Genomic DNA, 25365 nt, shown 5'->3' with positions numbered 1-25365 from the left:
TAGGTCTTAAAAAAATTAAACTGGAGTTCATACAGTTTTAAACAGGAACACCTTGGGATGGGGGTCCTTTTTGTAAGCTGTATATTGTGCACATCTTCTTTAACCAAAATACAGAAATCAGATCCACTTACTTCCTAGCAAAGGAAGATACTCATAACTAAGGCACCCCAAAATATCAATCCCCACTGGAATAGTGAATCTGTTTCCTTGATGTACAATAACAGTGTGCTGCAGAATGCATGTTTTAAGTCTTTCCCCCATTAAGAATCTAATTTTACTGAGATAGCCCGTTGGAATAAAAACTTCATGATCAAAACTCTGGGCACTATTTTTGTGCTAGTGTAAGGCGATTTTTCCTCCTATGTATGCTTTGCTCTGTCTCCAAATCTGTTCTGTGGGGTTGAGTGAAACCCTCCCCCCAGACAGATTTAGGGAAAGGGGAGAGATGTGCTATGCTGAATACAGTCCTGTGCATTTAGAGCTGTGTTCCTATAGGAAATGAATAGTAAGGATACAACTACTGTTGTTCTAATAGTAGATATGCAACTACTGCTTAGTTTGCCTGCTTACTGAGTATATATAATTATTTATTTTTCCAGACCTTGGGATGGGCAGATGCTGGATGAAGCTTGCAGAGCGGTCCTCAAAGAAATTATTCTCCCAAGTTCAGCTCCAGGTGGTAAAGTGGAGTACAGAAGAACTCTCATTGTTAGTTTCATCTTCAAATTCTACTTGGAGGTGTTGCAGTCACTGAAGATAATGGTAATTTTGATTTGTATTGATTCCTGTTTTGCAGTTATATGTGACCAGCCTGATTCATAAACCGTTTAAAGCCAAAGTGTTGGGTAAATAACATTTCCATGTCTGCATGCCTACATAATTCAGTTCCATTTCTGGGTGGAATTGAAGGGAGCAGTCTCAGGGTGAGCAGCCTACCAAGTTATTTTAGAAGCTGCGTCCCCATCTGCCTAGTTCTTGTCTTGGGAGTATTTTTATTTATAATTATAATTTCTAGATGTTGGAAGGTGAATGTGATAGATGTTGAGCCTGGAATTCACTAAACTATATAATGCATTTGGTTTGTTTATATTCCATGCTGCATTTGCTTCTGGTTTTTTTTAAAATGATATTTATTAAGATTTTTCCATTATCAAAAAATCAAAGAAAAACACAAAAACACAAAAAAGAAAACGAAACAAAAAAAAAGATTTAAAAACACATAAAATTCAAAGTCTTCACTTTCAATAACATATTTTCCTGACTTCCCCCCACCTCCCCCTCTTGTATTCCAGTTCAAATTGTTGGCTCAACAAGTTCTTGTCCCCAATTTTTAACCTTTTTACATTTCAGTCATTTTAGAAAAACCATTTTTAACTTTTAAACTTTTAACTTATAAATTTATAACTTATAACTTATAAACATCAATAATTACACATCTGTTCTCATTCTTAAAGCCTTTTTCTAAAGTCGACCTAAATTCCCTTCCACGATTTCCCCAATTCTCATAAAGATAACCAAACAAAATAAAAGCAAAACAAATTATAGTTATGCCCCCTTTGGATTCCCAAACTCCACCCCCCCCCTTCCCGGTTCCAATCCCAATAATCGTCCATCAGTCAATCTACTCTCAGCCTGGGGATCTCACGTCCGAGGCTCTCAATTCTCTCTCAGTTCCTCTCTGCCGGCTTTTTGGATAGTCCTTAGTATTAAACACCAAATCTCAGAGAAGCTCTAGTCCAATAAAGTCCATATTACTTCCAACCAGACCTCCATACTCAAAAGTGGAGCCTAAGTCTTGTTTCTTACTCTTTTTAAATCCAAATGTCCCAAAAGCTCCAACTTCCATCTTAATCAGATTTGTAATCCATAGGTCTTCAGATCTCCACACAAGAAGATCTCTCCATTCTTCAGTCTCCAATTCAAACCAAATTTTCACCATCGAGTTCTTATTTTCCTTTGCAACCATCATACCAGGCCTCTGGCTCTCCTTTACCATCTGTAAAATTACAGCTCCTCCTTCCTTTTTCTCAGGAACACCATATATCTCTTTCTTCCCACTCTCAAAGCTCTCAAGTTTCTCTTCTTGTTCAGCTGCATGAGCTTCCTGAGTCGGTTCCTTGTCAGATTCAATGAATTTGTTTACTGTTAAGTCCAGAGTTGTAACATTTGTAGCCAAAACATCAATTTGGCCTTGTAACTTTCCCAAGAGAACAAAGACTCTGTCCAGTTCAGCTTGAATTTCCCCTCCTTCAGCCATTCTTGTAATGTCCCAAAACCCCCTCTAGAGGGATTTTGGTTACTTAGTGTTCTTTCCAGTTCAAATCCAAAAATCAAATTAGTTTGTATCAGTTCTTCCTTGTTTTCAACAAAATATAGTCAAATTGTAACAAGTATAGCCGGCAGAAGCAACAGAAACAAAGTTCTCTCTTTCCGTCTGACAGCTAATTTGACAGCTGTCAAACTCTTCCAATACCTTCAACAGGCTCTCTCGCGGATCACTCCCGGGTCCGGGGGGGTGGCACTTCAACTCCCAAAATTAGCTCTTATCCTCCAGTAAGATTTCTTCTAGTGCCAAATCGTGAAATTAATGTCTTTTGCCAAATGATAAAAGAAAACATTCTCTCGACCTTAGTTAGCAGGTCCTTGCTTTAGATTATTTACAGGAGGAGGAGGCTGACTTCCTGTTTACACCTCCCCCGATCGTACCTAATTCATCAAAAAAATTTCTTTAAAAATCCAATTTCCGTACTACTCACGGGTTGTTATTTTGGAGTCCAAATCACAAGAAGAAGTCAGCGCTCTCTGGCCATGGCAGCACGGCTTCACTCCACAGGAGAAGCAGACGACTCACAGCACCGCGCCGCTCACCCCGTCCCCCGTTCCGGAGCCTTTAAAAAGGCTCCTTCGCAGGTCGGGGGGGTGCAAATGGTGCCCGGCGAGTCACCAGGTTCACAGGCTTCTCCGCCTGTGATTTTTAAGGGTCTCCGCGTCGCCGCAGCGGTACGACCCTAATCCTGTGGAGCCGATTCCCTCCGGAGCTCGGAGGGAATCCGCCATTAGCCATTGGCGCTAACCCGGAAGTCTCCCCATGCTGCATTTGCTCCTGATAGCATTTGGAGGAAGGGGAAGTCTTGAGACTATGTTTTGCCCCAGGTTACGTCTCTATGGCTCTGCTACTAGATCAGACCAAAGGTCCCTCTAAGTCTGACATCCTCTTCTCACAGTGAACCATGAGGTGCCTATAAAAAGAGGAGACCCACTATTCTTCCACACATGCTTGCACATATCCTTATTTTTGGATTTTGTCCCTTTTCGCAAGGAGCATGGTATAGTTTATTTTTAAACATTCAAAAACTTATTTAACTGAATTACATTTACAGTGGTATCTTGGGTTAAGTACTTAATTCATTCCAGAGATCCGTTCTTAACCTGAAACTCTTCTTAACCTGAAGCACCACTTTAGCTAATGGGGCCTCCTGCTGCTGCTGCGCCGCCGGAGCACAATTTCTGTTCTCATCCAGAAGCAAAGATCTTAACCCGAGGTACTATTTCTGGGTTAGCAGAGTCTGTAACCTGAAGCGTATGTAACCCGAGGTACCACTGTTATTGTGTATGGGGAGGTGTGTGCCTGTGTGCATGTTAACTTTAGAATTGTGTTTTAATTAAATGTTTCCTTTTTATAAAATGTGACAAATCATCTTCTTACAGTATCCTACTCAGTATCCTGATATCCCAGATAATTATGCAAGTGCCCTTGAAAGTTTGCATACAAAAATGCCACAGAGCATGCAAAAGTATCAGGTGAGCAGAATTACTTTAGTACTACCCTATTACACAAAACACATTATTGGAAAACTGTGATTTTGAGGGGTTTTGTAATATCAGGCTTTGACTTCTCTAAGTGTTAAGCTATTGCTGCCTGCTTAGAATTCAATCATTATCTTAGCTTTCTTTGTCAGATCAGTGAACTTTGTTAGATTAGTGAGCTATTAGAATCCTGTTGGCCCAGAAGTGGAAACAAGAGGAGATACCGACGATAGAAGAATGGTGATCAAAATTGATAGACTATGCGGAACTGGATAAATTAACTGGGAAAATTAGATATACTAAAAACCAAAAGTTCATCGAGGACTGGGGAAAATTTGTGGATTATCTGAAAAACATATGTGGTGTAAATACAACGCTAGTGGGATTTCAAGAGGCACTGTAAAAAATAAATAAGTATTGTTTATCAGAAATAATGGGAGTAAGGAGGAACAATGGCAATACGAAAGAAGGGAATGTGTATTAAAGGTATAAATATGGATGATTGTCAGAGACGCTGAAGGAAGTCCAAAACAGTCATAATTTGTTGTATTCGGGATAAAATGTATAACTGGATGAAAACTAATAAAATTTATTTTAAAAAAAAATAGATTAGTGAGCTATTTCCAAGGTGGAATGAGAGGTGTTCCAGAGAGTCATTGATTTCAGCTTTTTTAGTCTATACATTGAAGGACTACGGAAGCTAAGGGAAACACAGTCTGCTTTCATGCTAGGTAGAAGTCTCGTTCACTTGCATGTTATAGTAAAAGTATTAGGTAAAAGTTTGGCACTAGCTTGACTGAAAGAGTTGAACTAAAACATAATGTGGATAAGCCCTTATTTCTCTTCCTTACAGTTTAGGATGCAGTTTATCTCATTGTGATTCCAATTTGGGGGGTGGGGGGTGGATTGTCGAAAGGAGAAATAGTTTGCATTAAAAAGAAAAGAAGTTAAAGCAAAGGGTCATCTTGACTTTTTTGTAGTTGATTTGTGGTTTCCTTTTCTTTCTTTCTTTTAATTAAAAAGGATGTGGAGCCAGGACAGCTTCCTCAAGATCCCGTAGGACGTCCAGTCATGCACCAGGCCGGTACTAAACATGCCACAGGGGAAGCTATTTATTGTGATGACATTCGCACCGTTGATGAAGAACTCTTCTTGGCTTTAGTAACCAGTTCTAAACCCCATGCAAAGATTGTGTATGTGCCGCAATATAGAAAACTATATATATTTTGTGTGTGTATGTGTGTGTGTGTGTGTGCCACCTGCCCCTTCATGGATCACTGCCTTGTTGTGGCGAAGGGGCTTTAATAACCCCAAGAAGCTAAGAGCTATGCCGTGCAGGGACACCCAAGACGGACAGGTCATAGCCCAGAGTTAAGACTAAATGTGATCCACCTGGAGAAGGAACTGGCAAACCACTCCAGTATTTTGCCAAGAAAACTCCATGGACATAAAAAAGGAGAAGCTTTGAGAAGAAAGTGAGAGTTTCCAAGGCATGCTCTGGTTCATGGGGTCACGGAGAGCCGAACACAACTAAGACGGCTAAACAACAACAATATGCCACCTGATCTTATAAGATAAGAAGTTGTGGTGCATAACAATAAATTCAAGTACAATATAACGAAAAACACTGTAAAAACAATACAAAATAAGCATGATGTGGCATGTAATAGCTGCATGTAACCCAAATATGAGGGAGGTACAGACTACTACTAGTAGTAATAATAATAATAATAATAATAATAATAATAATAATAATAATTTATTTATTTATTTATTTATACCCCGCCCATCTGGCTGGGTTTCCCCAGCCACTCTGGGCGGCTTCCAACAAAACACTAAAATACAATAACCTATTAAGCATTAAAAGCTTCCCTAAACAGGGCTGCCTTTAGATGTCTTCTAAAAGTTTGGTAGTTATTTTTCTCTTTGACATCTGGTGGGAGGGCGTTCCACAGGGCGGGTGCCACTACCGAGAAGGCCCTCTGCCTGGTTCCCTGTAACTTGGCTTCTCGCAGCGAGGGAACCACCAGAAGGCCCTTGGCGCTGGACCTCAGTGTCCAGGCAGAACAATGGAGGTGGAGACGCTCCTTCAGGTATACTGGACCGAGGCCATTTCGGGCTTTAAAGGTCAGCACCAACACTTTGAATTGTGCTCAGAAACGTACTGTGAGCCAGTGAAGGTCTTCACCCCCTTCCCTTCCCTGCCCCCCCCCAGTTTCCTTCCCAGCCCCGTCTCCATTTCAGTGTCGAAGCGACATATCCCACTGCTTCCCCACCCCAGTCCCATAGCCCCTTTAGTCTTTGCCAGCCCAATGTCCCCTTGGCACATCTCATCCTCATTCTGCCACATACCTCCTTTTCTCCCCGCCCTTGTCCCAGCAACCTATGAATAATTGTTTCTGCTCTTATTGTTAGTTAACTTGCTTGCACTACTTCTTGCAGATCTATTGATTCTTCAGAAGCTCTCAAGGTGTCAGGGGTAGTTGATATCATTTTTGTTCAGGATGTCCCAGCGACTAATGAGTTCTACAACTATGATGTCCCAGATATTGTGTTTGCCAGAGAAAAGGTATGCCACGTTTAATCATCAACAGTTCATAGTTATTTAAACTATTTATTTTAATTTTGTTAATCTAAATAAGAATTGACTCATTCTCCATTGTATATATACTTTGTTTTTTGTTTGAATATTTGTTTCTGTTGCATTATTATTTAAGTGTTCACTGATTTGTCTCACTTTTTATCTCTCTAATATTCCCCTGCCAGGGACAGTGTGTGACAGTTTCTTGACTGGGCTTCATTCACAGAGTACTTTTTCACACTGTCTCTCAGTTCATGCCTGGCTAATGAAAGTAAAGTGTGGGACAATTGGGAAAAGTGCAGCTTTCTTTTTTTATATATAAATTTTTTTATTAGTTTTCCAACATAAAATAAGACACATCACATCACACAATACATAAACAAACAAACATATAAACACGTATAACTTCATAACCTCTTTTTCTTAAGCCAAATTTCAGTGACTTCCCCATGCCTCCCTTTCCTGCATCCCTATTTCAACTTTTTCAGCAACCCCTGATCTCAATTACTTATAGTTCACTTTCTTTAATCGTTTTTCTCTTACCCAATCATTTACCACTGCAAGTCTATTTTACATTACCCATGGCATTTTAGCACTCCTTAATTTTACAACAGTTCTTAAGATAAAGTTTAAATTTTTTCCAATCTTCTTCCACCGTCTCTTTTCCTTGGTCACGGATTCTGCCCGTCATCTCAGCCAGTCCCATATAGTCAATCACCTTCGTCTGCCACTTTTCCAGGGGAAAAGTGCAGCTTTCAACTAGCTCCTGAAATTATGCAGATCCCACAGTTTGGTTTGTGCACCAGTATGCAACCAGCAAACCACTGACTTGCTCCGTTAATTATACAAGTTAGTTGTGCATCAGTGTGGAGCCAATATTGAAGCAACATATATATTTGTGCTGAGGTTTAGGATACACACTTTTTTATATAAAAAAGAGATAACTTTGTATATGTATGTAGAGTAAGCCCACTATTTACACAGGGGTTAAATTCTGGGGATAACTACTAAAACCAAAATCATGTATAGTCTAACATGCTGGGGGACTCAGCTATACAGCTGCAAATAAAACTTTTAAGTGCAATATACAATGTGACACTAGATGGCGATGGTGAGCATTATGGAAAAATCAATATATTTTTAAAAACGCTTTTTTAAAAAGCATTTTCAGAATGGTTTTTATGTGTGTGTGGATTCCACCTGGGTTCAATGGCAGGTGGATCGCCAAAGTCATTTCCCCCAGAATTTTGCCCCCTTTTTATTTTTAAAATTACCACATGCGTAAAGCTGAAGGCACACTAGTTAAATGTGTGTAAATTGTGGGCTTACTGCAGTTTCATCAGCTTTCCGTGGAATATGTGTGTCCAAAAGTTAAGACACTGGTTTTCTCTGGTTTTCAGGTGACTTGTGTGGGTCAGATTGTCTGTGCAGTGGTAGCAGATTCAGATGTTCATGCTAAACAAGCAGCTGCAAAAGTGAAAATACAGTATGAACTTCAAGAACCTGTGATCCTGACCATTGAGGTAAAGAACAGCCTTTTCTTAACTGCTGCTGTGATAAAAGCTATTTATTTGTACTACTAGTTATTTCTATTAAAATTCCAGGTGTCTGATTCAGTCCACAACCCAGTTAAATCAAATTACATTGATTTAAAATAATCTAGTCCCATTGTTGGGCTAAGTAGGCTTACAACCAGATATTCGGATTTTACTAATTTCCATATTGGCAGTCAGTTTGTTATAACAGAAGAACCAAAGAGTCCTGTGGCACTTTAAAAACCGAGACTTCTTATTATGGTATAAGCTTATTGTGCCCTAAGCTTTATTGAATTTTATGGAGCAGACTCTAGGAAACAAAAGCTTATGCCATAATTGACTTAGTTAATCTTTCTGGTGTCACAATACTTGTTGCTTCTGATTTTACTGCTCCATAGCCTGCCCTGTAAATTGTGTATTTGGGCATGTCTATATTAAATATTCACAATGCATAAAAGTTTAAATATCATGGCTTTCCCTCAAGGGGTGCTGGCAGTTTGTTCAAAATAAACAGGTAGGGTTCTGAGCTTAGGTGTATGTCTCTTCTGTTGCTGCAGGAGGCAATAGAGCACAATTCATTCTTTGAACCACAGAGAAAACTGGAACGAGGAAATGTGGAGGAAGCATTTAAAGTTGTCGACCATGTACTTGAAGGTAAATCACAGCCTGCTGATTCAAAACCTTACCGTGAAAGCCACAGAACAGACACCCCACCATTTGCAGCAGGTGTGGGGAACATTTGGCCCTCCAAATGTTGCTGAACTGAGACTTCTATCAGCCACAGCAAGCGCTGCCAGTGATGATGGGAGCTGGAAGTTCAGCAACACCTGGAAATCTAAAGTCTCTTTGTACCTGATTTACACCCCACTCGTCAGTGCACTTGGACTGAACACAATACAAATCCATGCCTCCCAAACTTGCGAATATACAGTGGTACCTCGGGTTACATATGCTTCAGGTTACACACTCCACTAAGCCAGAAATAGTGCTTCAGGTTAAGAACTTTGCTTCAGGATAAGAACAGAAATCGGGCTCCGGCGGCCCGGCGGCAGCAGGAGGCCCCATTAGCTAAAGTGGTGCTTCAGGTTAAGAACAGTTTCAGGTTAAGTACGGACCTCCGAAACGAATTAAGTACTTAACCCGAGGTACCACTGTAGTTAATGCACCGTACAATGTCAGAAACAGCTATTTGTTCGATTTGAATATATACCTTGTCGGAATGCAGGTGCTTAACCCCAATTCTCACACAGGCAATAATTCGTAACTTCTGCATACAGGCAGACTTTTAAAGGCACACCTGATTAGTTGTGCCTCATAATTTCTGCCATAGAGAAGTGCAACATCTGCATCCTTTCTTACTCGTTCCCTTTATTATACTAGGCGGTTTGAGGCTTGGCATTTCTAAGATTGCAAAAATGAACATTTGTCTACAGTTATGCACAATGCAGTGTGGCTTTTCATCCACTTTCTTTCCAGTCTCAAGAAAGCCAGTCTGCACACTTTTGGATGTACTGATTTAAGATGTTCTCTTTTTGAAACAGGCGAGATCCATGTTGGCGGACAGGAGCACTTTTATATGGAAACTCAGAGCATTCTTGCTGTTCCAACAGGAGAGGATAAAGAAATGAACTTGTTTGTGTCCACCCAGCATCCAGCATTTGTACAGGTTAAGAAGCTATCTCATAACATGTTGCACAAGTGACAGCCACTTTCTCTGTGTCTTAAAGCCCTACGTTTATTGGGCTCAGCATATCACTTCCTCTCTTATGGGCTCCCACTGATATTTTGCTGCTACCTGGAAATCAGGATGCTATCCTGGAGATTAACTGCAGAATAATAATAATAATAATAATAATAATAATAATAATAATAATAATTTATTATTTATACCCCGCCCATCTGGCTGGGCTTCCCCAGCCACTCTGGGCGGCTTCCCAAAAAAATATTAAAATACTGTAATACATCAAACATTAAAAGCTTCCCTAAACAGGGCTGCCTTCAGATGTCTTCTAAAAGTCTGGTAGTTGTTATTCTCTTTAACATCTGGTGGGAGGGCGTTCCACAGGGCGGGTGCCACTACCGAGAAGGCCCTCTGCCTGGTTCCCTGTAACCTCACTTCTCACAGGGAGGGAACCGCCAGAAGGCCCTCGGCGCTGGACCTCAGTGTCCGGGTAGAACGATGGGGGTGGAGACGCTCCTTCAGATATACTGGACCGAGGCCAGAATGGGCTCTTTCTTACACCTGGTTCTGGGCTTCTAACATTTTGTGAAGGAAGAGCAATTTCTGCATCACCATTCTAAAGCAGCAAAGAAAACGCTGTTGTGCCACTGCTTTTTTCATCATGAAACCCTAAAGGATCAAATCAGATCAAGGCTGGAATCGAGAACAGCATACTTGATAGTGCCCCATTACTCCGCAACACCTTTTGCCCCTGGAGAGTTGCAAAAGGCTAAGCCTGAATAGCTTTCATCTTCCTGCCCCCCCCCCTTCCGCAGTTAAGATTGGCATCTGAAGACGATTAAAGATATTGGAGGTCTGAGCTTAAGGATTTGACATTTTATCTGTGTCACTGAGCTTAGCTATTCTGCAGCACAGAGTAGTGCTTACGAGAACAAGCTGTGAGCCTGCTCAGGACTTACCTTACTCATGAACTCGCTTTGTAGCTTTAGGCAAGCCTCTCGCACTCACCCTCAGCCCCCCTCCTGCCTCACACTGGCCTACTTTCCATGGTGGGGACATGGGTGGCACTGTGGGTTAAACCACAGAGCCTAGGACTTGCTGATCAGAAGGTTGGCAGTTCGAATCCCCATGACGGAGTGAGCTCTGGTTGCTCGGTCCCTGCTCCTGCCAACCTAGCAGTTCGAAAGCACCTCAAAGTGCAAGTAGATAAATAGGTACCCCTCCGGCGGGAAGGTAAACGGCATTTCCGTGCGCTGCTCTGGTTTGCCAGAAGCGGCTTAGTCATGCTGGCCACATGACCTGGAAGCTGTACGCCGGCTCCCACGGCCAATGAAATGAGATGAGCACCACAACCCCAGAGCCGGTCACGACTGGACCTAATGGTCAGGGGTCCCTTTACCTTTTTACTTTCCATGGTGGTTCAAAGAGTTACTGTTGAGGCCCCCATTGTGGTGCCCATGGCCACCATATCATCCTCAGACATCCTCCTTGGCACCTTCTAAGGCCTCCTGACCATCCCAATTTATTTACTACTGTATTGTTTGATTGAGGGGTTGAGGCGTGTTTTTGTTGGCGGGAAGGAACTGTTGGTTGCCTGCTTGCTCCTTCTTTTGTCTATGTTTTATTGGACGGGTAGTTGTTTTGCCTTTGAGGGTGTTCTTTGCCTTTGAGGGTGTTTTTCTTCTGTGAAATGGGTATTTTGTGGCACCCACAGCAATTTATTGACTTCCAAACAAGCCCCAAAACTTTCCTCTTAAACTTTAACTCTTAAAAGCTCAGGGACCTCTGGATCATGGTTGGTAAATTGCTTTCCGCAAGTAGGAAACAATAGACTCACATAAGCCTTCAGCTATGATTAATTTGCATTTATACCAAAGCTGGTGCCTTACCTGATTCTGCTAATGTTCAGCTACTTTTGGAGAAGATTTAGGAGAAAAACAACAACCAGCCTCTGAAGTATTTCTGTTGGTCCAAGTTTTAGAAAGGGTTTTTTTTCCCCCTTTTACTTTTTTAACCTATGTGTTATCCCGAATTTGAGACACCTCTGATTGTACCGGCATAATAAAATATTTGGTTTTGTGCAGGAGATGGTGGCCTCCTGTTTAGGCATCTCAAGCAACAGGATCATGTGTCATGTGAAACGAATCGGAGGGGCTTTTGGTGGAAAACTGTTGAAAACAAGTCTTCTGGCATGTGTTGTTGCTGTGGCAGCTAAGAAGTAAGTGTGTATGTGTGTGTATATATACGATAGCTCATGAAGTTGTCTGTCAAAGCAGTGGAATTGGAGGGGATGGGAAATGAAATAATGAATAAGGCGGGTGAAACATCCATCCCATTTTCAGATGCTAATTGGAACACAGTCAACAAGCTTTTAGAAATTGAACGTATCTATTTTGATACTTAAAGTAGTATTGGATGGATTTAAATACCAGGAAGGAATTGTCATAAAACTCTTGGCAAATGTAGAGGAGGTGTATATGGTTTGCCATGCTGTGCTGAGACCAACAGAGCTTCTGTTCAGACAGTAGCATTGTGACTCATTGAAATAGATAATGACAGGATGTCTATTTACAGATAGGTAGCCGTGTTGGTCTGCCATAGTCAAAACAAAAAATTTTTTTCCTTGCAGTAGCACCTTAAAGACCAACTAAGTTAGTTCTTGGTATGATACGTATCTGAAGAAGTGTGCATGCACACGAAAGCTCATACCAAGAACTAACTTAGTTGGTCTTTAAGGTGCTACTGGAAGGAAAAAAATTTTTTGTTTTGAGGATGTCTATTGTAGCCCAAAGCAATGGGCTGTTGTGCAAGTGGTTCCTATCTTGAAGAAAGGCTGTGTTTTGGATACAAAGCCACCATTGCAGATTTAAGTGGGAAGAGATATATTTCACTGGTGCTGGACATCCTCATCTAAGAATAAAACTAAATTTCAAAAAGCTGTGTATGTTAAGAGATTTTGTTGTGATTACTTTTTTTGTACCTCATAAAATATAGCCGTGTTACCAAGGTGAGATCAATTGGCCTTATTCTTTTTTTAAACAAAGGGATTTATACTTTTTGCTGTAGCTGCTAACTACATAGGCCAGGGGTAGCCAGTGTGACGCCTTCCAGAGGTTTTGGGCTACCATTCCCATCACCATAAATGATAGTTAATGTTGGGATTTCACATTGCAAGCCTGTTCATGTTTACTGAGAAGGAAGCCACATTAAGGGACTGGGGCTTGCTCCCTGATTAAGTTTTTCATTTTATTAAAAAAAACCATACTTATTCAGCTCATTTAATTTAAAGGTTTTGTCTCCTCTGGATTTCAGCCATGATAATAGCTATTCTCTGTGCATGTGCGCTTGGTATGCGCGGGATCAGTACTGGAACTATTTCCTTAGATGGTAGCATGTGAATAAAATGCTGAAACATGCTCAAAGTTGGAAAGACAAGCACCCAAAGAATTACTGAAGCATTTATTTGCTGCATTTATATTCCACACCAGAAGCACTATAGAGTTCCTGGGGCAGTTTACAATTTTTTAAAAAATGCAGTGTCATACAATATGATAGGAACGTTGCCAAATTAAAAAGAACAGCACAGTGAAAACAGCAACAGACTCCAGTGAATACAACCTCAAAGGAGCACAGTAGCTTAAAAGCACAACACTTAGCAGTCTGAAAAGTTAAGTACTTGAACACTCTAGGCTATAATAACATGGTTTTCTTAGAGCGAAACTAGATGGAATGTTAGACACATTGTCTGTCATGGGGTCCCTACAGCCTTTTAAATAGCAGCTGGCAGGGAGTGAAGCTGCTGTTTCTTCCCCGGAGGTGCAAATCTGTAAATATTAGCTGGGCTGCTGGTGGAAAAAGCCATAGGGAAAGGGGTTAAGCCAAATCACCTCCACACACAATGGATACTATCAAAAAGAAAAGGGACCTACAGATGGCAGCAGGCCGATCCACACCATACATTAAAAGCACATAAAGTGCCCATTTAAAGCGCTTGGCTCCCCCCCAAAAAGAATCCTGGGAGATGTAGTTTGCTAAGGGCACTGAGAGTTGTAGCTCTGTGATGGGGAAACTTCATTTCCCAGGGTTCTTTGGTGCTTTAAATGTGTGTTGAACGTTCTTTAAATACAGTGGTACCTCAGGTTACAGACACTTCAGGTTACAGACGCTTCAGGTTGCAGACTCCACTAACCCAGAAATAGTACCTCGGGTTAAGAACTTTGCTTCAGGATGAGAACAGAAATTGCGAGGCAGCGGCGGCAGGAGGCCCCATTAGCTAAAGTGGTACCTCAGGTTAAGAACAGTTTCAGGTTAAGAACGGACCTCTGGAACGAATTAAGTTCATAATCCAAGGTACCACTGTATATGGTATGGCTCTGCCCAACATGTTTAACATCACAACTAGTTTGGTGATAGTATAGCTCCCTTCCCGTTTGATCCATTGCCTATAGTTCAAGTATATGGTAGTAGATGCTTTTGAATTATGGTGCTGGAGAAGACTCTTGAGAGCCCCATGGACTGCAAGGAGATCAAACGCATCCATTCTTAAGGAAATCAGCCCTGAGTGCTCACTGGAAGGACAGATCGTGAAGCTGAGGCTCCAGTACTTTGGCCACCTCATGAGAAGAGAAGACTCACTGGAGAAGACACTGATGCTGGGAAAGATGGAGGGCACAAGGAGAAGGGGACGGCAGAGGACGAGATGGTTGGATAGTGTTTTCGAGGTTACCAGCATGAGTTTGACCAAACTGCGGGAGGTGGTGGAGGACAGAGGTGCCTGGCGTGCTCTGGTCCATGGAGTCGGACATGACTAAATGACTAAACAACAACAACATGGTAGTAGTTTATGTGGTAGGAGTTATTATGAACATGGAGCAGGGGTTTGGTTATTCTAGATGAATAAACATGGATCACATGTGTCTGTCTGCCATATGATCTGCAGGGCTCCTAAGAAAATGTTAAGCTACATTATCATAGAAGTAGGCATCAAAGGGGCGTTTTAGGCTTGGTTACATAAAATACCTTTTCCCCCCCCAAACTTAGAAAATAAAACATGTTTCTCAAAGATCACAAATTACACTTTCACATCTGTGCAAAAAGTGCTGTCTCTCTCTCTCTCCCTGCTTCAGTTTCCATTCACAGCCACCACTGGTGTGAACAGCTTGTTTTGAACTTAAAGAGCTCTCTCCTGTTGCTTGCATCTTTCCTCTGATATCTCCCACATTCTACAGAAACCTGAAATCTGTTTGATGATTACATAAGTATTGCAGTGGCACTCATTGAGTTTTGCCGCCCGAGGCAGTAGTTTGAATTGCCTAGTAGGTTGGGGCAGCCCTCTTTGTCACTCTCTACTTAGCTCTTTTTTTGTTTTCAGGACAGGCCATGCAGTTCGCTGTGTTCTAGAAAGAAGCACTGACATGTTAATCACCGGAGGCCGTCACCCAACCATTGGCAAATATAAAGTAAGCAGCAGAATTAACCTGTGTGTCAGAATTTTTTCCTGCTTCTCATCTTGCAAATAAATGTGTACATGGAACAATGCACTTGCATCAATTGTGAATGCCACACATGTAGCATGGTACCTCAGAGGCTGAGCTGTGAAAGTAGAAAGTCACAGGCTCACATTACTAGAGGTCCTTCAGTCCTCTTCAAACTTTGTTGGCATTCTTCGTTGCACTCAAGGAATGCAGTTATGGGAAAGGTATCTACCCACATGTGTTCCCTCACTCATTTGCAACATTCTTCTGCAAATAGCATCTCTCCCATGCAGGCAAGAAAATGCGAAGGCATGCTTGTCAGTTGCCTGGAGAAGGGACTGCACATGTACAAGCATAGTCACATTGGAGATGTGTGAAGTATCCAAACATGGCAGAGATTGACTCTGCTGCTGCTACATTCAGCTCACACATTCAGGAGCTCCCAGCAAGCCATTGTGTTTCAGTTTTTGAAATGGTATGATGAGTGTTCAAAGAGTGTTTGCAAAGAAGATAACTAAGACTTCTAGGTTTATTTGGTGGCTTCTATGAAGGGTTTCCATTCTGAAGGAAATCAGCCCTGATTGCTCACTGGAAGGACAGATAGTGAAGCTGAGGCTCCAATACTTCGGCCACCTCATGAGAAGAGAAGACTCCCTGGAAAAGACCCTGATGTTGGGAAAGATGAAGGACACAAGGAGAAGGGGACGACAGAGGACGAGATGGTTGGATAGTGTTCTCGAAGCTACCAGCATGAGTTTGACCAAACTGCGGGAGGCAGTGGAAGACAGAAGTGTCTGGCGTGCTCTGGTCCATGGGGTCACGAAGAGTCGGACACAACTAAACAACTAAACAACAACAACAACAATGAAGGGTTGGCAAAAGGCTGTTTCATATCTCATTCTTATCATCCAAACGCATTCAATGTATTTGAAGCACCCTGAACTTTATAAAGTGCTATGTAAATGCTTTAAATATTGCCCTATTTTAAAACATCATATTCCTCTTCTCACCTCTCAAAGCAACTTACAAAAGGATATACAGTGGTACTTCGGGTTACATACGCTTCAGGTTACATACGCTTCAGGTTACAGACTCCGCTAACCCAGAAATATTACCTTGGGTTAAGAACTTTGCTTCAGGATGGGAACAGAAATCGTGCTCTGGCGGCGTGGCAGCAGCAGGAGGCCCCATTAGCTAAAGTGGTGCTTCAGGTTAAGAACAGTTTCAGGTTAAGAACGGACATCCGGAACGAATTAAGTACTTAACCCAAGGTAGCACTGTAATTATAATGAAATGACTGGATCTGCCTGTGGTCAACATTGCAGTGAAAATAGGGAAAGGTTTGGCCTCATTTTCTGTGTTTATTGCAGGGAAAGCTATCCTTTTAACTGAATGGTTGTTTGTACATACATAATTTTATTTGTATGCCGCCTTTCCACAGTTCAATCCATGCTCAAGGTGGCTTACAACATGAAAAAATACATAGCTACAAAACAACAAAAGTAAATCACAAGATCTAAAATAAAGATACGAAAAAAGAGCAGCAAGCCCCCCCTCAAAAAACCCCGAACACCCCCCGCAAAGACTATATTTTGCTGCAGTACCATTTAAATAACAGATAAGTGGAGAGTACTGGGCATTAAGCTCAAAGTAGCCTGTCCTTTCATTGATCCAATTTAGGTTGGCTTCATGAGTGATGGCAGAATCATGGCTTTGGATATCAATTTGTACTTGAATGGAGGATGCACCACTGATGATTCTGTTCTGGTGAGTATGTTTTAACCGGAATGATTTTTCATGTTGTACAATAGGAAAATGAACAAAACACCACCTTCCTATGAGAACAGTGGGGAAAAAGGCAGCTCTTAATGAGGATGAATGCAATTTACTTATGTAGGGTGATTTTTAAAAAGCCGCTGTTCCCCTAGTTACTGATATTACCCTTGCTGGTACCTTTCCCAGGAAAATCAGAGGCTCACTATGTCAGGTTCCTATTGGAAGACCGGACAAACGCTAGAACATTATCAGTGGCAAAGTTTTTATCAGCGGTTGCAAGAACCAATGATCCCTATCTTTAAGTCTGAACAAAATGCTTGTTTAACCTTGAGGTAGGCTGTCTGAATTGTGCATTGCTTTGTAACGATTTGTTGGGTCTCTGGACCGTAATAAAAATTGATTAATTGATTTACTTATGTAGGGTGATTTTTAAAAAGCCGCTGTTCCCCTAGTTACTATATGTTACATTGTCACCCGTCCAGTTGCAGGAGTTCAGTTTACAATGTTTCAACAATGAAATCAGGTTAGATAAAACAAGAAAGGTCAACAATTAAATCCAAAACAAATATACACACACAAATATACAAACCAGTGAAAATATTCAACTTGCCCAACAGCTTTTTAGTATAAATAAATGTATGGTATGGCATTCACCATAAACAGCTGAGTGCAGACAGACTTGGGATATTTTGGCAATGTGCATTTTCCAGAATACACATTAGCTACAGCCACACACTTATCTGATCTTCATAACAGAAGCTCCAGCATGCATACACCTGAAGGCATGTGGAGGGGCATGGCCCGAGACGTGTGCCATCATTGGGGCATGGCTGGTGCGGTCCGGTTCTCTCCCTGCCCCCCATTTGTGAAAAGAGGCTAGTGTCAATAGGCCAGGGGAAGCCAACCCAGTGCCCTCAACATTCTGTTGGGCTGCAACTCCCATCGGCCCCAGCCTTGTGGTAAACACTCGGAGATGGTGGGTGTTGCAACCAAACAACCTCTGGGGGGCAACACATTGGCTGCCTTTAGCAGTAGCCATTAGCTTTGATTTGCTTCAGTTGATTGTGGCACATGGAATCTGAACCTTAGCTTCTTTCTTGCCTGTTTGATCCCATTTTCATTTCTGTGCATTGTATTCAGTCCTTCTCCTCATGCCTATTTTAACGTCTGCTCAACTTGTTTCAGCAAGAGACCTAGTAGCAGCACAGCACTAACCATCCCAGCTTCTTAGTGTTATCCTTGCCAAAACAATACGCAAAAATGGAGGCAACAGCTTCAGGAGTTCCTGGAGAGGGGCGTGGGAGTGGTTAATGCCAGTATTAGAAGAAGGTCACCCTATGTTGTGAACGGCCCAGTGTTCTCTCATACTGTTGTTATTCTCATGCTCAGCTATTAATGTTCCCCTAATGAAGGTTTCAGAGATAATGCTGCTGAAACTGAATAATTCTTACAAGATTCCCAATATCCGAGCTCACGCCCGCGCTTGCAAGACAAACATGCCACCCAACACTGCTTTCCGTGGCTTCGGCTTCCCACAAGGAGGACTCATTACAGAAGCCTGGATAACACGCGTTGCAGCCAGATGTGGATTATTACCAGAGCAGGTAGATTGGGGGCGGGGAGAAAGAGAAATTGCATGCCTATGGATCTGAAATTTTAAGAGTGAATGAAAAAGTGCACCTGGTTGCAAAGGGCATTCTGGGAAGAGGTGTGAGAGTGAAGGCTGGGTGTAAGTAGCTTATGCACTCCCAGAAAGAAGAGACCTGAGTACACAGAGGAAATCTTTTTGAGGAGAAAGTGTTAACTTTTGAAGATTTCAGATAAACTAGGGACTGTAAGTTACTTTTCACAGGACTTTTGGGAGACTGAACTTTCAGAAAGCCTATCAGAAAGGAGTGTTAGGCTGAGAGGAAATGTAGCTGCATCAGTAGGAAATAAGAACTTGGCATCTAACATTGGTTTCAGTACCATGAATAGTTTAATTGCCCTCTTGCTTTCTAGTGGTGGGCAGGCTATCAACTCCCTGCTCCCCACTTTTGGGACCCTTTCAGCTGTAATGTAGCATAAGAAGTGGGCTTGTTTGGTTTCTGTATTAATAAGACCTAGATGAAACCCACTTTGAAAAGTTTGCTTTCTCAAATATATTGACCCTGGTCATATAATTAAGTACCCTTGTGTGACTGAATCCTGTTTTTGAGGTGTCCTGAATATTATTGTTACTTGCTTGTATTGATGCTAGCATTAATAATACTTTATGATCTGGTAATAGTTCAAATGTGGATGTGTGTGTAAAATATAAAAAGGTAAAGGTAAAGGTACCCCTGCCCGTACGGGCCAGTCTTGACAGACTCTAGGGTTGTGCGCTCATCTCACTCTAGAGGCCGGGAGCCAGCGCCGTCCGCAGACACTTCTGGGTCACGTGGCCAGTGTGACATTGCTGCTCTGGCGAGCCTGCACCAGCGCAGCTCACGGAACGCCGTTTACCTTCCCGCTATAAAGCAGTACCTATTTATCTATTTGCACTTAAGGGTGCTTTCGAACTGCTAGGTGGGCAGGAGCTGGGACTGAACGACGGGAGCTCACCCCGCCGCGGGGATTCGAACCGCCGACCATACGATCGGCAAGTCCTAGGCACTGTGGTTTTACCCACAGCGCCACCCGCGTCCCTTTTGTGTAAAATATAAATAGGCCCAATTCTACCTCTAGGCTGAGAAAAATCTATATAAGGTTTGGCTTTGGGTAAATGCATCTTAACTCCCAAAGCTCGCTATGAATGTGGCACCATATTGCAGTTTGTTGAGATACTTGTCTTCCAGATTAGAGAAATAAATATGTACAAAGAAACCGGACAGACAGCTTATAAACAAGAGCTCAACCCAGAGAACCTCCTCAGATGCTGGGATGAATGCATGGAGAAGTCTATGTATCACACCAGGAAAGAAGCTGTGAATAAATTCAATAAGGAAAATTACTGGAAGAAAAAAGGGATTGCCATTATTCCCATGACGTTCCCTGTTGGATTTGGCTTACGCTCCCTAGGTCAGGTCAGTTTCTCTGGACACTGTACAAGAAGACAAGCATCAGTCACTTGCCTTTCTTGTTTTTATTTTATTTTATTATTATTATTGACTGTTTTCTGTTTCGTTTTTGAAAAGTGCTCCCTTTCACCGCAGTTCCCACTTGCATGCCCCTGGCCACACAACTTGAAATCTGAGCTACGCTCCCTTACAAGGGCAGACATGCTCCTGATAGGTGTGCCATGGTTGGCAGCAGTGTCAGTTGTAATCCTTTACTGCGCTTTGACTGTAGGAGGGCCATAAATGGGAGTGGTTTTTATTTATGCCGTCTCCTTTGCAGCTTTCAGTGGTGTATTCTCAAGTTACGACTGACCCCCAAGCAGGCATGGAATTCCCACTAAGCTCCATTGTTCCCCCACTGCAACTTTGACTTTCCTAACATCATCATCATCATTATCCTTACATTGCTGGTGAACCATCAACATGGCAGTTTTGCTAGCACTGTGTACCACCAGAATAATAATAATAATAATAATAATAATAATAATAATAATAATAATTTATTATTTATACCCCGCCCATCTGGCTGGGCTTCCCCAGCCACTCTGGGCGGCTTCCAAAAAAATATTAAAATACTGTAATACATCAAACATTAAAAGCTTCCCTAAACAGGGCTGCCTTCAGATGTCTTCTAAAAGTCTGGTAGTTGTTGTTCTCTTTAACATCTGATGGGAGGGCGTTCCACAGGGCGGGCGCCACTACCGAGAAGGCCCTCTGCCTGGTTCCCTGTAACTTGGCCTCTCGCAGTGAGGGAACCGCCAGAAGGCCCTCGGTGCTGGACCTCAGTGTCCGGGCTGAACGATGGGGGTTGAGACGCTCCTTCAGGTATGCTGGACCGAGGCCATTTAGGGCTTTAAAGGTCAGCACCAACACTTTAAATTGTGCTCGGAAACGTACTGGGAGCCAATGTAGGTCTTTCAAGACAGGTGTTATATGGTCTCGGCGGCCGCTCCCAGTCACCAGTCTGGCTGCCGCGTTCTGGATTAGCAACACCGTGCTCAAGACTGCCCTGAGACATTTTGCTGTCCACAAGGACAGTGCGTTTCCAATTCCACATACAGAAATTTGGCAGTGGAAGGTCACTTCAGCACTTCTGAGCAGGCAATGCCCACCACCACACATGAGGACAGCAAACTGGCTTAGGGGTGCAGGCCAGGCTGCGTGTATCTCTGTCCTCCTATACCACTTCTCCCTACCACCCCAGCATCTGCTTGCCTGGGGCAGCTGTTTTCCTCTGCTTAATGCAAGGATGGGGAAATTAGCCCTTCTGTCAACCTTCACGGGTGAAGAGGGCCAAAGGCAGAAGCTGACAGAGCAACAAGTGTGAATTTCATCTTTGGACCATTGGCTAGTTTCTACACACCCTTTTCTATCTTCCAAACGAGCAACAGCCAGCGTGGTGTAGTGGTTAAGAGCAGTGGACTCATAATCTGGTGAACTGGGTTTGATTCCCTGCTCCTCCACATGCAGCTGCTGGGTGACCTTGGGCTAGTCACACTTCTCTGAAGTCTCTCAGCCTCACTCACCTCACAGAGTGTTGTGGGGGAGGAAGGGAAAGAAGATTGTTAGCCGCTTTGAGACCACTTAGGGTAGTGATAAAGCGGGGTATCAATCCAAATCCAAACTCTTCTTATCAGTATTCAAGTGCATATTCCAGCAAGGGAGAAGCACTCGTGGAGGGTGTGAAACATGGACGGCTAGGGACTTGTGTTTGGAGAGCGGGTGTGGCTTGGGAAGAGTCAGGGCAAATCCTGGAGGCTTGCATTTGACTCCTTGGCCTGAGGTTGCCAATCCCTGACCTAATAATAGGGCTAACACTAGTGCAGCAGATTGTAGCAGCAATCCTAACCTTTCACTGCAGAGCGTCTCTTTAAAATATATATAACTCTTCACTTTTAGATTGATAAAGACAGCCCAACTGAAAACATTTCTGCTCATTTCATGCAGAGTGCAGAGCCAAACTGTGTGTTCTTATTTTATGCAGGCCGCTGCTCTGGTTCATTTGTATACCGATGGGTCCGTGCTTCTGACTTACGGTGGTGTAGAAATGGGGCAAGGGCTCCACACCAAAATGATCCAGGTACTAGGAATTGCTTATCTCTTGCTTATGTGTGTGAATAACAAATTGCTTTAATGAGATTTTCTGCTGATTGATATCTTTAATTTTCTGCTTTAAAAAGATGGCAGCAATCCATGTTACTTCCTGGCATCTATTTATTAGTTTCAGTGAAGTTATGCCAGATGAAATATAGTGGTCTGATCTCAAGATAAGGGTAATTACAAACCCCAGTTTTAATTGAGGACTGTTATGTACTGAGTTGAATAGGATCCAAAAGGCAGCAGTCTGATTGGTCCTAGAACAATAGGATTCAGAATGCAGCAGTCTGATTGGTCCTAGAACAATGCAGCAGTATGATTGGTTGGCAGGAACTACCCAATCATGCTCCAGATAGAAGTGAATCCACAACCTGATTGGCTTACAGTAGAATTCCGGAATTAGCCAATCATGTGCAGCCCATTGTGTAAATAATGTATATAAAGCAGATACTTTGAGGGGACATTCATTCATTCCTCCTCACCACTATGAGCTGAATAAAGAGCATGAAATCACTTTGCGACTCTGAGTATATTTCAAGGACCCAACCCCCCGTGGTTTCCAGGAACTGGAAGCATTACTGCCTCTAGCTGTGGCTAATAATGACTGCTCCCCACTTCAAATGGGGGGCGCTTTTTGCGTGGCCGCGTGCAACCCCCTGATCCCACAGGATTCCGGCAATTCGGCCTGGCTTCACCTCCCCAAGCTGGATACCTGGAGGTTCCCACCCCACCTCAGACAGTAAACCAATCCCAGCTGGGGAGGTGTTGCCAGGGGAATCAACCAGGTAGGGTTGGGACCCCCCTCACACACAATAGAGGGTGGAACTTACCTGGGAGTCCTCAGTCCCCTGCCCTCCCTCAGTTTATGCCTTCATTTTGCAGGTTAACATCTTCTTTACAGGTATGCGGGCGCTGCTACGGTCATTGATGGTTCCTGTTGAAGGATCGGGAAGGAATTTCCCTGCATTGGCAGGTTTTGCCTTCCCCGTAGCAAAACAGTCACAACTTTGGCAGTTTCAGGCCTTGGGCGGAATCCTTTAGTCTATCTTCCCTAAATTGGGGGGCGGGGCGTGAAGCGGCGACCCATGCCGCCCCTGTAGCGGCAATCCCAGGGTTCTCCATTAAAGGGGTTGTTTTGAGTGGAGTCACTGGCCGTACGCCGATAGGTTGTCAGTGCTCTCCCCTGCTTTGCAGCGAAATGGGGGGCGGGCTCTCTGCTTAAACATACATTCTCCAGAGCCAGCCCAATCCCCACACTGTTTGGACAACCCTGATGTTCCCCAGATCCCTGGCTGGGGACTGGGAGGGATAAACGCCCAATGCCTAAGCCAAGGTCTCCCTACATCTGAAAGTTTAATAAAGTTTCGGCCAATTATAATCCCATAACACGTTGTCATGAGTCATTATTCCACCCGGGGGGGTCACCTGGGGTTGGGGGGTCTCCGCCTGGCCACGCAATACTGCCTTTTATTTGTAGTTGGGAAGCCACATTGGGAACAATGAGCTAGTTATGCTTGATGAAAAGATGGACAAACCTGGCTGTTTCTGGTCCGCATTACTTTCACATGCTTTTAGCCATAATTTAATTCTGCTTCAACATTAATCTGCATTGGGGCAATAAGGTTAGTCAAAGAAGATGGTGCCAAGATGTGAAAGTTGCTGAAGATTCCCTTAACCGTCTGCAGCATTAAAAGAGGAGCAAAAAAAACAACCTCTCCTGACATCTCTTCACCTATCTTCAGCATTACTCTGGTTAATATGCAGAACAGCTGTGATTATACACAAGCAGATTAAATAGTTATCAGTTCCTGATACATGTACACAATAAAATAGGTTCTGGCTTCTTTGTATGGTCTACATACGGTAGACATTGTGGAGGAGCTAAACCTTAATCTGATTTCTCCAGCTATACCCCCTCCATGACCATGTCCATACAGTATTCAGCTGCTGAAAGTGGGGGAATTTGGGTCAATGGCATTTGTTGAGTGTCTTTGTGAATGCCACTGAACCCAAAAAGACCTTTTACAAGCAGAACTATGAGGTGTAACGCTTTTGTGTGTGTGTGTGTGTGTGTGTGTGTGTGTGTGTGTAAAGGTCTAGGTCAGGCTTCCTCAACCTTGGCCTTCCAGATGTTTCAAGACTACAATTCCCATCATACCTGACCACTGGTCCTGGTAGCTAGGGATCAAGGGGGTTGTAGGCCTAAAACATATGGAGGGCCGAAGTTGAGGAAGCCTGGTCTAGGTTGCTGTAGTTAAAACAGAATATTGTATGTCTTCCTTTCTCATTCTAGGTTGCAAGCCGAGAATTAAAGATGCCAATGTCAAATATTCACTTCTGTGAAACAAGTACGCAGACAGTCCCTAATGCATGTGCTTCAGTTGGATCAATGGGAACGGATGTCAATGGAATGGCAGTGAAGGTAAAATAAGATATTAATCTTCTAGTTAATGCAAAATTCCAAGGTTCCAGCTTCTTGAAAGATATTCATAGGAGCTTACTTCTGTTAGATGATGATGAAATGTATTGATTTTTTTTGAAAGACTTTCATACTAAGTGCACAAAAACGCTCAGAAGAAAGCACCACTGACTTCTTGAACACAGGTGCCTGGTTGTGTTTTAGGATTGCAACCTTAAATAACGTATAAATAATAATAATAATAATAATAATAATAATAATAATAATAATAATAATAATTTATTATTTATACCCCGCCAATCTGGCTGGGTTTCCCCAGCCACTCTGGGGGGCTCCCAACCGAATATTAAAAACACAGTACAGCATTAAACATTAAAAACTTCCCTAAACAGGGTTGCCTTCAGAAGTCTTTTAAAAGTAAGATAGTTGCTTATTGCCTTGACATCTGCTGGGAGGGCATTCCACAGGGCAGGTGCCACTACCGAGAAGGCCCTCTGCCTGGTTCCCTGTAACCTCACTTCTCGCAGGGAGGGAACTGCCAGAAGGCCCTTGGCGCTGAACGATGGGGGTGGAGACACTCCTTCAGGAGCTGAGTCCTACTTTCTCTTTTTCCCATACCTTGAGCAACATTGTGTTTTGCAGAGAAGATACACGCTGAGCTGGAAAGTGCTGGGAGTTTCATAGATTCATAGAATTGTAAAGTTGGAAGGGATCATGAGGGTCATCTAGCGCAACCCACTGCAATGCAATAATCTTTCACCCAATGTGGGGGTCGAACCCATGACCCTGAGGTTAAGAGTCTCATGCTCTATCCTTCAATGGATTTCAAACAGCTAGGTGGGAATGTACGAATCACAGGAACAGCATAGGAAACTGCCATATACCGAGTAAGACATCTGGCCCATTTAACTTAGTTTT

The 25365-nt window shown here is 42.9% G+C and overlaps 1 protein-coding gene across 2 annotated transcripts in view; it reads left to right on the top strand.

Annotated features, from left to right (window-relative positions):
• LOC128399510 (aldehyde oxidase-like) overlaps positions 1-25365 on the top strand; it is a 55310-nt gene that overhangs the window by 16345 nt on the left and 13600 nt on the right. For both annotated transcript variants that reach the window (XR_008327233.1, XM_053361052.1), the window contains exons 15-28: positions 600-762; positions 3709-3801; positions 4831-5000; positions 6250-6376; positions 7789-7911; positions 8481-8577; positions 9465-9589; positions 11689-11822; positions 14976-15063; positions 16759-16845; positions 18267-18458; positions 19671-19898; positions 21916-22011; positions 24322-24450. Coding sequence is in view for 1 of the 2 variants with exons in the window: in XM_053361052.1 (XP_053217027.1) it covers positions 600-762; positions 3709-3801; positions 4831-5000; positions 6250-6376; positions 7789-7911; positions 8481-8577; positions 9465-9589; positions 11689-11822; positions 14976-15063; positions 16759-16845; positions 18267-18458; positions 19671-19898; positions 21916-22011; positions 24322-24450 (1852 nt within the window). In the remaining variant the exon portion in view is untranslated. The remainder of the gene's footprint in view (positions 1-599; positions 763-3708; positions 3802-4830; positions 5001-6249; positions 6377-7788; positions 7912-8480; positions 8578-9464; positions 9590-11688; positions 11823-14975; positions 15064-16758; positions 16846-18266; positions 18459-19670; positions 19899-21915; positions 22012-24321; positions 24451-25365) is intronic.

Source organism: Podarcis raffonei, chromosome 1 (assembly GCF_027172205.1).
Source record: "Podarcis raffonei isolate rPodRaf1 chromosome 1, rPodRaf1.pri, whole genome shotgun sequence".
Lineage (NCBI taxonomy): Eukaryota > Metazoa > Chordata > Lepidosauria > Squamata > Lacertidae > Podarcis > Podarcis raffonei.
The sequence above is the reverse complement of the archived record's forward strand: the minus strand, read 5'-3'. Positions and strand labels throughout refer to the sequence as shown.